The sequence below is a fragment of the Acyrthosiphon pisum genome, chromosome A2 (assembly GCF_005508785.2).
Source record: "Acyrthosiphon pisum isolate AL4f chromosome A2, pea_aphid_22Mar2018_4r6ur, whole genome shotgun sequence".
Lineage (NCBI taxonomy): Eukaryota > Metazoa > Arthropoda > Insecta > Hemiptera > Aphididae > Acyrthosiphon > Acyrthosiphon pisum.
The window spans coordinates 106,288,855-106,302,323 of record NC_042495.1 but is presented as its reverse complement, the minus strand read 5'-3'; the positions used below and the strand labels follow the sequence as shown (position 1 = coordinate 106,302,323).

Genomic DNA, 13,469 nt, shown 5'->3' with positions numbered 1-13,469 from the left:
AAGCCATGATTTGCATTATTTTGAACTTAAATAATTACATCATATAGATCTCAAAATTAAAATCTTAAACATTTTTTTTTAAAAAAAACAATAAATATTTTATTTTAAGTAGCATATACCGGTTGCAGTAGATAAATAGTGTAACAGTGAAAGGGTTAATTAATCAATTACTAATAGTAGTATTTAGCATTTACTATTTAGTAAATAAAAATTAATACTTAGTTACATTTTTTTAAATACTATATTAAAGATAATCGACCATATTTGCAAACATGAAAGCTTAGAGACAAGTACTGAGTATAAACTATGGAAGACAGAGGTATTTGAGTTTATTTTATGTTCCATAAATTAGTTCAAACATATAACTATATAAGCTTAAATTATCAATTTTAAATTTTTACTATTATTGATAATCAAGCAAATTAGTAATTACTATAAGTGACTAACGAGTGCCTCTGCCCTCTGACAACTCCTATACCTATTTATACCAAAAATTACGAATATTAACAATAATGTTGATTTAATCTTTGTAAAAAAAATCATAACAAAGTCAATTATTATTTCCGTTATACAAAATCGTATAAGTTTGTTGGTTAAAGTGTTAAAAACTTGAAAGCTTAACTTCAGAGTAATAGATTCCTGAAAATATTAATTTAGATATTAAAAATTTTAAGATTACCGTTGAATTTATAAATTATTTTTACTTAAATATTTTTGGACAGGCTGTGTTTTATTAAGGAGGCTACCCATTTTGTTAGTGTATTTAAAGAATGACAAGCCTATGTAATTATTACTGAGAAGCTTGTTTGCAATGTCGGTTGCGCGTTGAGTTCAAAGGTTAACATTGCGTGTGGATTCGACAATGCGAAGAAAGCATAACGTAATATCCAACGCCAAAGAGCAATCACTCATTTATTCCTAGCGTATGGACATAGATAATGGATTACGTTAATTGCACATTAAATAAGATTCAGACTGAATAAAATAAATAGTAAATACAAACTATACAATAATGAATTTGACCCATACAGTCAGCTTTAACAAATATACGTTTATTAAAGAAATATGTATTTAGTATATATATATAGGTTCATATAAGCATGTAAAATTTTTTGAAAAAAGTTAAACTCCCATTTTTAAACCGTTTAAAAGTAAGTTCATATTAGATTCATAAAATACTGCCGTGTATTACAAAATAAATTAAATACAGTACCTATACTACCTAGGTACTTGGAAATCAGTTCTTAATAGTGATTTATACTTTATGTCTATGTATATATATATATTGAAAATAAATCTTACAGGCATAACAAGGTATTGTTTATTGATTAGTGTTGGTAACTGAATTAATTAATTATCTAATTATTTAATTATTTTAATTAAATTAAAATAAATTCTAGATTATATTAAATATTGACATATTGTAATTCCATGTCTTAATAATTTATAAAACTACTAAAATAAAAACTCTATAAAAAGAAGACCAATGTTTAGGAATTTAAAATGAAATATATATATATTTTGTAAGCTGGTTTATTTGCAAAATAATTTTGAGTGTAGTTAAAAACGCACTGACTCCCATTACTTTCTTGACTCTAAAACGTGTGTAGATATGGGTGAAAAACCTATTAAGGAATTAAAAAAAAATAACCAATTCAAAGTATTACATAAATCGTAGGTATATGTTCTAAAATTATTTTTATTGGTCTAAAAATATGCTATTAGAAACTTTTAGAGTTCAAAAAAATCTAATATGACAATCTTAAAACTTTTATTACCATTTCAATTTTTTATTTTAATGAGTAATATTTTTTTATTAATATTTATTTATTAATTGCTACAGAAAAAAACAATACTTTGTGCAAGGCGAGTTAAAATGTACTGTCATTTAAAAATAATGTTTCATTTCCAACGAGGTACATAAAAACATTAATATGTTGTAGTAAATGTTTTAACATTTTTTTATTTAGGTATAATTCGTACTTTCCTTTCAGGGCGGAGCAACATTTTACTATAAACTCTACGGGGGAATAAAAAGGGAGAGGTTTATATTTAAAGGAGACACAAGCCGATATGAAATCAATTACAAAGATTTGATTTCGCTGTAAACATAGAAATTATATTATAAATGTTTAATTTTTACTATATAGTGTTATAAAATTTTACATTTTTATTTTTAAATATTTAAAAGTGTTGTATAATTATTAAAGAAAATATATAAATATGATGTTGGTAAAAGAAGGATTATTCTGTTTCATTTTATTCACATGGATATTGCTGATCCAAGGTCGTCCTCAAGGGGACTCCATGACTAAAACTTCAGAAAAACTAGAGCCAGTAAGTACTAAATCGATTAATTTTCTTAATTTTAATTCAACTACTCAAAATTGCATATTAAAAATATACTTACAAATATAGTAAGCAACAATAATTTAATAAAAAATATAAAATTCATTTCAAACTTATATTATTCTAATTTCATTATTTTTCATTAGAATATTGATAGAAATTAAAGAAATATTAAATAACTCAATACTTGGTTTTTAATTTTAACATTGTATTTAACAATTGTAATAGGCTCATACTTATTATGCGATAACTTTGTAAGGTTTTTAGGAAAATACAAAAAGTTCACAAGTGGATTAGTGTGGCACTGTGGCGCCGTTTTTGACTTCAGTCACAAACGTGTTCTGAGTGCCGACGCCGAAGAGCGCCACTAGTTCCCGGATGGGTGACCACCCGAGCTTAAATGACAAATCCTTGCTACACATACACGTATTCAATCTAATCATACCCTCGCCCACGCAGTAACAGCTGGCTAAAGACCTTAGTTGTCGAAGCCTTAAGGGGCCTCGCTACTGCCGTCAATTTTAGCTGAAAAGACCTAAAGTATTGACAAAATTAAAATTAGTTAACGTTATCCGATTTTGATTCTGAAAAAAAAATTGAAATCACCAAAAAATTGTCTATAGATCCTACGAAGCACTTTGTAAAAACTGAATTTTATGTTATTGACAACTATAATTAAAAACTTGAAAATATGAACTTTTTCGAATCATAATTAAAATTAAAATTAATATTAAAAACGGAAAATGTTTTGTACGATTACAGACATTTTTCTGTTGAATTCAAATATTTTTTCAGAATCAAAATCAGACAACATTAACTAACTTTAATTTTGTCAAAACAAATGTATGTTTTTGTAAAATTCGTGTAGTGAAATTTTACGGTTATCGAGTTATTGACAGAAGCATACGCGTACGAGAGAGGATACCAGCATTTAATTTCACTCACACTAATAATCATTTACAACTAACACATAGATCCCGGGCAGCTAAGACAAGATTAGAAATTGCCTAAATGTTGCCCCTTAAATAATGACCGTAGCGAGGCATCTTAACTCAAAAATAAAAAAATAAAAAAGTTTACAATTTATTATTTTTTTTTATTTAGAGTGCAGCATCATCTACTATAGGTTATTAGCTTATAACAAAACAATATTAGTTACATATAAATAATACAATGGTTTCCTTAGATTAGGTTGCACATATAAATAAGTTTTAGAAATGTGATTATTTTGTTGGTGCGTTGTCTTGGATTGGGTTAAGGGCTTCGAAGAGGTTGTCAGACATTTCTAGGCTAATTATTATTTAAATATATAAAACTATGATAAAGGTTTTTTTAATTTAAAAGCAATGATAAATCTTTACATTTTAAAAACAATTTAGAGCGAAACTAGGGTTATCCACCAAAACAAATGAACATTTTTTAAACATTTTTAAACCGATTGATTATAGTAATTTCTTGACATATTTATGAAATTTTCAAAAATACCAGCCTGAAATTAATCTGTCCAACCAAGAAACTAAACATAGATCAAAAACATCTCAAGTACTGTTAACAAATGTTTTTAACTATTCTATTTTATTTAGTTTATCGATATAAGTTTAATATAAGCTCTGCATAAATCTCAGGAGCTTAAAAATATTTTATCTACCTATACGTTTTAATATTTAGATAAGTTTAAAACAATAATTATCAGACTTTTGTATTATTATTATCAATTAATTTTGAAAATTTTTTTTATTTTTCTTTTTTATGAAATGTGCTATAGTTTAAATGACGTTTAATCTTTTATATAAAATTATATTTTTGTTTTATTATAATTTATAATACTTAATTAGTTTATTATATTTTACTTCACAATGAATACATTAAAACAAATGGTATAATAGTTACCAGTTATATATTTTTTTACCTGATGACATTTTTCTATGTCTCCTTATCTCATAAAGTTTTAACAATAACCTTATTTATTATTGTGGACATGTATTATATTACAATATATACATTTTAGGTAATTACATTTTAAAATAGACAAAATAATTTTTTTTTAATAATAATTATATACTGCAGGATGATTCATTTAACGTACAACAGTCATCATTGATATTAACGGCTAATTTATTTATAATATTTAATCAATATTCTATATGTACCTATATACCTAATATAAAATAGTAGGTATCTATTTCTTACTAAAAATTTAAAATTGTTTTTATGAGTAAATTAAAATGCCCCACAACCTATTTGGATTAAATTATTATTATTTTGATAAAGAATTAAGACTTTTCAACATAAAATCCCATTTTGACACATACATACAACATACTTGTACGTGTCTAAAGCAAATATAGGTACCTGTTACCTATAGGCTATAACACAACACGTAACACAACACGTTAACACTTATTATACTAATTATATAAACTGTATAATAGACGTTTGTTTATCTTACGAGTTACGGGCATCTATTCAGTCGTTACCTTATATATAATACCTATAACAGACATTATTTGGAGAAGAGAATTATCTAACTGCTCTTTTCTATTCTATAGTATGTAAATTAAGTATTTCTATAAGTGTGTAATAGAAATTACTTATCAAACATGTTTAGCTACGGTATAAAATATCTAACTTTAGTTTATACATAATATTGGATTCACAAATAAAACTTTAAATTTACCTAAAATAAAAACCTGTGAATAATACAATTTGTCATAGATAAATTATATTTTAGAAAAAATATAAGTACTATAATTTACAGTGTTACTATGGGGGGAAGTAATGCTCATTGTACTTTCCATTCCGTTATATTAGTTATCACGCCGATTCCACACTTAGATAAAACAGTATGAAAGTAAAAGGTTTATTTAATATTTTTAAAAATATTAGATATATAAAAACTAAGTTTACTGTGATAGATAAAATATAGGTAGAAGAAAATTTTATAATGAAAAACTTTAATAGTAACTTAATATTTTGATCTCCTACTACTTTTTTTATACTTACAAATATTTAATTTAATTAATTATTTCAAGTACGAATACCAATACAAAGTGGAAGATAAACCAAGTGGAAATTACTATGGACAAAACGAAGTTGGCAAGGATACAGGTCGCATAGAAGGATCGTACTTTGTATATCTTCCGGATGGTAGACTCATGACGGTCACATACTACGTTGATGGAGAAAGTGGTTTTGTACCAAAAATCACCTTCCAAGATAATGCTAGCCCATTTGGCAATACTGAATCAAATTCTATTCAGAGAAGATAGAACAATTTAATAGGTAATTTGTACTCTTTTGTTTAAATATTTTCCATACTTTAAAAAATGCATGCAAAAATGAACAGATATCCTCGGCATAACATAACTGTATAATATTACCTATAGTATGTACCTACTGTATTATATACTGTACGTACGTATTATAACGCAATTGAAAAAAAAATATTATTGTTACTTGTTTGTATTTAATTAACTTCACAATTTAACTTAAAAATACAGACCCCTCATTATTGTACATAATAGAAAATGTATCCACCATATATACACATTTTACTTGCATAACAATATAAATGTTACGTCGGTACCTATATAAATTGCGCTTTTGAATATTTTTTAATTAATATAGGTAGGTATTTTATGCTGTTTGAAATTGTTAAAATTTGTATTTCTGTTATTAATTTTAAAGCATATTGTAAAACTGATATTACTTAATTTTGTAAAACTGTATAAAATGAATAAATGCTGATAATGGCTGTAATATCAAATATGTAATATAATTATATTTGAGTTGTTTTAATGTTTTTGCATGTATAATGTATACTGTATATTTTATAACCTTAATAAATTACAAATAATTCAATTTAAGTTTACAATCATCCTTACAATAATTTTATATCCTGACAATTTAAATTTTCATCACTTAAATATTAATATGTAATGTCAGGCTCAGCGTTCATTTCCAAGTAAATATTTATTTTTATTTTTTATAATTCACGCCAAACAAAAATGTTCAAATGTTGATGAAAATTACAAACTAAGTGTAGAATAAATACCGAAGTGAAACAGATAGGTTTAGAAATATAAATTAAATAAAAAAAAGGTGGGTAAGTGGATGTCGCTCTGCTGTATAGTAGGTTACAAGTGGGTCACTGTATAATGGATAGTATTAAATTTGAATTCAATGATATAATATCACTGTATAAGAAAAACGATTCTGAGCGGAGACGGTTTGTCAGTCTAGGTATTAGACATACCTATTATAGGTATACTTATCTATAGTATCTATACTTATCTATAATAGCAATAATAAATTCCAAATTAATCATATCACAATATCCATTAGGTAACGCGTTATACATCAACAACAAACCGTGGTACTATCATAGATATATAATAGTATACTTTAGAAGTTTCAAGTACCCACAAGTAATATTATACAATCACAACAAAATAACTAAAATAATTATTCCAGGTTTTTTAATATGTAATTTCGTCCAAATTTGAACTTAAAATGACTATAAAAATAAACTGTGCTTATGTATTTCTTAGAATTTTTGGTAACAGAATTAAATATTTACGTGGAACCTTGTTTTAAATTTTCAATCCTAAGATATAAAAGTTGAACATATTATGAATTTTTAACTTCAAAATAATTATTCAATTTTAAATTTGATAAATGTTGTCAAAATTCGATCTTTAAATGCTTATAAAAAAAAATTGTGCCTATGTATTTTTAATATTTTATCTACTATTTTAACAATATATCAGGAGCCTTGTATTAAATTTTTACACTTTTTGGCCCAATAGATAAAACTTTATTGATATTTATAGAAAAAAAAATTAAAAAATTGAAAAATTGAAAACTTACAATGTCCGTAAACAGCTCAAAAAGAGTCAAATTATTTTCAAAATTTTATCGTATATAGAAAATTCTAATATAAACATTCAGTGAAATTTTCAAGTTTCTACAGTCATTCGTTTTTTAATTACAACAAAATAAGAAAATCATTACGTAAGAAATCGAGTAAATACCAAATATTGTAAAAATATGAATTTCAAACGCTCATAAAAATTTAATTTGACTTTCTTATAGACATTTTTTTTTTGATAAAGGTATATTATCCTATAAGGAATCTTGTATTACATTTTAAAATCTTAGTTCTAAAAAGAAAAATTTTTACGAATTATAAACTCAAAATAATTAGGTAATTTTCGTGATTTTTTCCATATTTTGTCAATTTTTAAACTTTAAATGCTAATAAAAAAAAACTGAGACAAAGGATTTTTAATATTTTTCAAATGTCATTGTAATAATATAGTAGGAGCCTTGTATTAAATTTTCAAGTATTTTTACTCAACAAATAAAGTTTTATTGACATTCATAGAAAAAAAAACTAATTAAATTGGAAACTGGAATTGTCCGTAAACAGCTCAAAACAAATCCAAATATTTTGAAAATTTTGTCGTGTATAGAAAATGGAAATATAAACAACCACTGAAAATTTCATGTATCTACAGTCATTCGTATTAATGTTACACCAAAAACCAATATCAACTTTCTCGAATTTTTTTTTTGCGTAAAAATTCCCGTTTTTCCTTTATTTTTCTTTTGTTTTTTACGGCGCTTTTGAAAACTATTGGAAAAATGTTACTTTTGACCCCCTAAAGTACCAACTAGATTCACTTTCCTATCAGAAAAGGTACTGTTGAAGAAAATCCAAGCACTTTTACTGTCCTAAAAGGTGATGACAGACACAAAAATAAAAAAAAATAAAAAAACACACATCATTGTAAAATCAATGCATTAATCGTTCCACTCAGAATCTAAAAGTAGAATAAGATTCTCGGAACAGAATTAAAGTTTAATATATACCTAGGTAAGTAGATTATAATTATTATATTTATTATAATTAACATTTTACGAATGGGATTATTATGTCCAAGTTCCACGAGTTGTGTGGTTAGGTATGACGAATAGTTGGTGAATTCTAGAGTTGCAGGAAGGAACACGGTAGCTAGAAAAGGGGATCATTTATGGTATCAAAGAAAAGAAGAAATTAAGTTGGAATAAGCGTCGAGAAGAAAAGTAGTAATTTTGAGGGCATCATGAATAAGGGAATAGTCGAGATGATCTATCTTAAGAATGAAGAAAGCTTAGGACAACAATTTGTCTTATTCACGCTATAAATATTATTTATTAATTAGTCCTTTGCAAGATATAGTTACCAAACTACACACGTACTGCATCGTACGTACTCTAAAATGGATCGCACCAAGTCAAAAGTGAAGACGCAAAAGCAGCTATACCTAGCATAAGTAAAAGTTTTATAAAATATAATAATGATATTTTCATAGAAATCATGTATATTTATATATTTTATATAAGCCATAAGGTGATTCATTTTTGTCAACACACCTATATTCATTATTTCTAAACATTTAAACTTTTTGGAAGCATTGTTTTATCAACTTTAATTAAGTTGTAAGGTACTTTCAAATTATGTTATATTTTAAGTAGTTTTATAATTTTAGTAATAACAATGTATAGTGTACCTATACTATATACATTGCAATATTTAAAGATTGAGTATTTATACTTATAAATTATTGTATCATACCTTCATTGATGTTTTCGTCATAATGATAGCAGTAGCAGTACTATCAAATTGAGGTCTTCCAGCTCTCCCGACCATTTGTAATATTTGACATTCATTATATTCTTTATAGCCATTAAAGGAATAATATTCAGTAGATTTTATAATAACTAAATGTGCTGGTAAATTAACACCCATTGCTAAGGTAAATTATAATAAATTCAATATTAATTTATAAGATTACTAATATTATCCTTTGGTAAGTGTATGAGGATCAATACCTAAAGTACTAGTAGCGATAAGTATGTTTAGGCATCCATTACAAAACAAATTTTCTACTACACTTCTTTCTTTGATAGACATGCCAGCGTGGTGAAAGCCAATGCCGAATTTAAGCATTTCTATAAAATGTATATAATCCAGGTAAACAATAATACTTTATAAATTATATTATATAGGTACGTATACTTTTTTAATATTTATTATTATTTATAGTGCTGCACATAGTATTATTAAAACTGTATTGATTTTTTTTTTTTAAGTAACATTAATTACAATTGATATTTGTAATATATAACTATATTATATAGTTTAATATTTATGTAAAATGTAAAATGTAAAATAAAAAATAAAAAACAAAAAACACAATTCTAAACTGATAAGACCCAAATCTCAGCAGAAGAGAAAAAATTCTAATCAATCGTTTCCGAATAGGCCAAGCATGGCTGATTCACAAGTTCCTTATGGCCAAAGAAGAGCCCACTCAATGCACAGTCTGTGGGGTTACTCTAACAGTAAAATATATAATAACATGGTGCTACCAATACATCGACGAACTCAGAAAATTCAATATTCCACCCAGCCTGAACGAAGCATCAGGATCAGGCATCAAAAACATATCAAATATATTATTATTAGCTTTCCTAAGGAAGACCGACTTATATAATAAAATTTAAACCTTTTGTTAATAATAATTATAATATTAATGTTAGTAGAAATTACATATAATTAACAACATTTTATTAATTGTACAACTTTAGGACCAGAAATCACTTATTATGTATTTAACACAAAAACCTTTGCTGTTGATGTTTTTTTAAGTTCAATAAAAAAAAAAAATATAAAATATATAATAATCCAAACACCCAATGTATAAAATACTAAACTATTAGTAGAAATATAAAATAGGTTGCTAAAGGGAAAAAGAAGATACATTTAAATATTTAATGAATTTTAATTATATTTGAATCCAAAACAACGTTCAAGAATTAATGTAAATGCCAAATGTATATTAAAATATATTTTTAATACCTTTAATTTTCTTGTTATTAATTTCCTTTGAAAATTCGTTGATACAACGTTGTTTGTCATCAGATAATGAAATTGTAATGTCTTTCACTAAAACACTACAAGTGAATTCTACACTTTTCCTTGTAGAACAAAATATCTAAAAGTTTTTAAAGTTAGAATTGAACCTAAAAATAAAGTTTATATTGGATTTATATAGTAAGTATTTCTTTACTAAGGTCGGTCGCCCATTTGAATACTGTCTTATTAAAGGTTTAAGTTTATAGGTAAGATCAAAGTCAAATTTGAAACTACTTGTCTTATAGTTATAACCTAACACAATTTTTTGTAATTTCACCGGTCTTTCGTCTTCAGTACTTCTGTGAAATATTACGTATTAATATTAAATAATTAATAAAATAATATTATAAAAATATACAATATTAAATAAAATAGGAAAAAATAATTCTCATTTCATTTTTTTGTAAAATGTAATTGTATATTGTATCATATAAATTATACTTCAAGTAATGGGCAGAATCATTTTGATCATTAGTTAACCATTTAGCAATATCTTCAATATTTGTCACTGTAGCAGATACAGCAACAAAACGTAATGTAAAATCATTTATTTTTGGCTCCTGAAAAATAAAATTTGGTTTATTTCTACTCATGTATTATATAATTGTATTTACAATTTTTGGGATTAGTTTTATGCGACTGACAATTGTTTCTAATGTAGCACCACGAATCCCATCGTTTATTAAATGAACCTATGAAATACGTCGAATTTAATTTAGAATTTTATAAAAAAGTTCGATAATGACCTACCTCATCGATCAAAAAAAGTTTGACCATGTACATTTGATACTTAAATTCTTGACATTTTTTCGTCAATGAATCCCATTTTTCAGGAGTAGTTATTATCAACTGATAATCAGTTATTAAAGATACATAATCGCGAACTTCTGAATCCCCAGTTATTTCAATACATTTAAGTCCATGAACTGTAAATTTATTCTTCCAATCTTCATAACGTTCTGAACACAATGCTTTTATTGGAGCCACTAACCACAAATGAGTATTGATAATAAAATAAATACACACAAATATACAATATGTATAAATGTATAATATTATGTTGACTTCGAGTACATAATATCATATGTTGACTTCGAGTACATAATATCATATGTTTTATTTTTATATTACATATTGGTAATATTAACTTATACATTATAAAAAGACATAATATAAAATAATTTACCGTAAATTATTTTAAAATTTTGCAAATTATTAGAAAACTTGCCGAGCATTTCTAAAAAACGTATTATAGCTAATTCAAAAATAACTGTTTTTCCGGATCCAGTTGGTGAAGACACAACGACTGACTTATCTTGAATATAAACACAATTATGATTGATATTAGTCGTATTCTGTATCATAGTTTCAACTTTGTAGTAATTATCAAACAGGATATAGGTTATAACCTAACTTAAACAATCTTTCTATACTATATAATTAAAAATAAGTAATTATAACCAAATTACTCTGACTATATTTGATTACACGCCTAACATACCAAACTAACGTACCCACTACCTACTTAGTTTTGGCAGTTGGGAAGTTTTATTAATTACCGAAGTGAAACAGATAGGTTTAGAAATATAAATTAAATAAAAAAAAGGTGGGTAAGTGGATGTCGCTCTGCTGTATAGTAGGTTACAAGTGGGTCACTGTATAATGGATAGTATTAAATTTGAATTCAATGATATAATATCACTGTATAAAAAAAACGATTCTGAGCGAAGACGGTATATCAGTCTAGGTATTAGACATATATATACTTATCTATGGTATTAAAAAAAAATTGACCTATAATAGGCATCTATAATAAATTCCAAATTATCATATCACGATATCCATTAGGTAGTTATAATGCGTTATACATCAATAACAAACCGTGATACTATCATAGATATATAATTATATAGGATACTTTTGAAGTTTCAAGTACCTACGAATAATATTATACAATCACAACAAAACAACAAAAATAGTTATTCTAGGTTTTTTAATATATAATTTCGTCCACATTTGAACTTAAAATGACTATAAAAATAAACTGTGCTTATGTATTTTTTAGATTTTTTGGTAATAGAATTAACTACTTACGTGGAATCTTGTTTTAAATTTTCAATCCTTAGATATAAAAGTTGAACATATTATGAATTTTTAACTTCAAAATAATTATTCAATTTTAAATTTTATAAATGTTGACAAAATTCGATCTTTAAATGCTTATAAAAAAAAATTGTGCCTATGTATTTTTAATATTTTAACTACTATTTTAACAATATATCAGGAGCCTTGTATTAAATTTTTACACTTTTTGGCCCAATAGATAAAACTTTATTGATATTTATAGAAAAAAAAACTAAAAAAATTGAAAACTGACAATGTCCGTAAACAGCTCAAAAAGAGACAAATAATTTTCAACATTTTATCGTGTATAGAAAATGCTAATATAAACATTCAGTGAAATTTTCAAGTATCTACAGTCATTCGTTTTTTAATTACAACAAAATAAGAATATCGTAATATGAGAAATCGAGTGAATATCAAATGTTGTAAAAATATGAATTTCAAACACTCATAAAAATTTGATTTGACTTGCTTGTAGACATTTTTTTTTTTGAAAAGGGTAGACAAACTTATGAGAAATCTTGTATTACATTTTCAAATCTTAGATTTAAAAAGAAAATTTTCCATGAATTTCTAACTCAAAATAATTTGCAAATTTTCGTCATTTTTACGTATTTTGTCAATATTTGAACTTTAGATGCTTATAAAAAACAATTGTGACAATGGATTTTTAATTTTTTTCATCCACCTTTGAAACAATATAATAGGAACCTTCTATTAAATCTTCAAGCTTTTTTAACCAACAAATAAAATTTTATTGATATTTATATAAAAAAAATGGAAACTACAAATGTCAGTAAACAGCTCAAAATATTTGGAAAATTGGAACTTTGTTACTTTACCGGACACCCTTTTTTTTGCAATTTTTTTTTTTAGATTTATGTAGTTAACTATACTGAGAAAGATGGTGAAGTCAGAATTTGGCGGTCGGACTTAGTTTCGAAGTTTTAGCTTTATGAAGTTCGCTATTTTACGATTTTTGCGCATTCGCGCGTCACTAATTAACTGCACCTATTACGAATATAAATTTTTT

General features: G+C 25.3%; 2 protein-coding genes across 2 annotated transcripts; one reads left to right on the top strand and one right to left on the bottom strand.

Moving 5' to 3' along the window:
• Nucleotides 1-2,078: 2,078 nt before the first annotated feature.
• Nucleotides 2,079-6,210, top strand: LOC100160381 (cuticle protein). The gene is given in 2 exon segments (NM_001163201.1): nt 2,079-2,337; nt 5,382-6,210. Coding segments are annotated over 2 exon segments (351 nt in total). The 5' UTR covers nt 2,079-2,223; the 3' UTR covers nt 5,619-6,210.
• A 2,752-nt stretch (nt 6,211-8,962) lies between these two features.
• LOC100167926 (probable ATP-dependent DNA helicase HFM1) lies at nt 8,963-11,676 on the bottom strand. The gene is made up of 8 exons (XM_029490043.1): nt 11,541-11,676; nt 11,063-11,298; nt 10,927-11,004; nt 10,754-10,869; nt 10,467-10,611; nt 10,256-10,391; nt 9,226-9,345; nt 8,963-9,144 (listed from the first exon to the last, which is right to left on the bottom strand). Exons 1-8 carry the CDS (start codon nt 11,674-11,676, stop codon nt 8,963-8,965), a joined length of 1,149 nt encoding a protein of 382 aa, XP_029345903.1.
• Between the last annotated feature and the right edge of the window lie 1,793 nt (nt 11,677-13,469).

Bases quoted from the DNA above. Each gene is read 5' to 3' on its own strand.
- LOC100167926 (XM_029490043.1), bottom strand. From the start codon at position 11,676: ATGATACAGAATACGACTAATATCAATCATAATTGTGTTTATATTCAA. The intron at 10,870-10,926 runs GTAAATACAATT...ATTTTTCAGGAG, and splicing joins TAAAACTAATCCCAAAAATT to CCAAAAATAAATGATTTTAC. The intron at 9,145-9,225 runs GTATTGATCCTC...AATTTACCTTAG, and splicing joins TATCGCTACTAGTACTTTAG to CAATGGGTGTTAATTTACCA.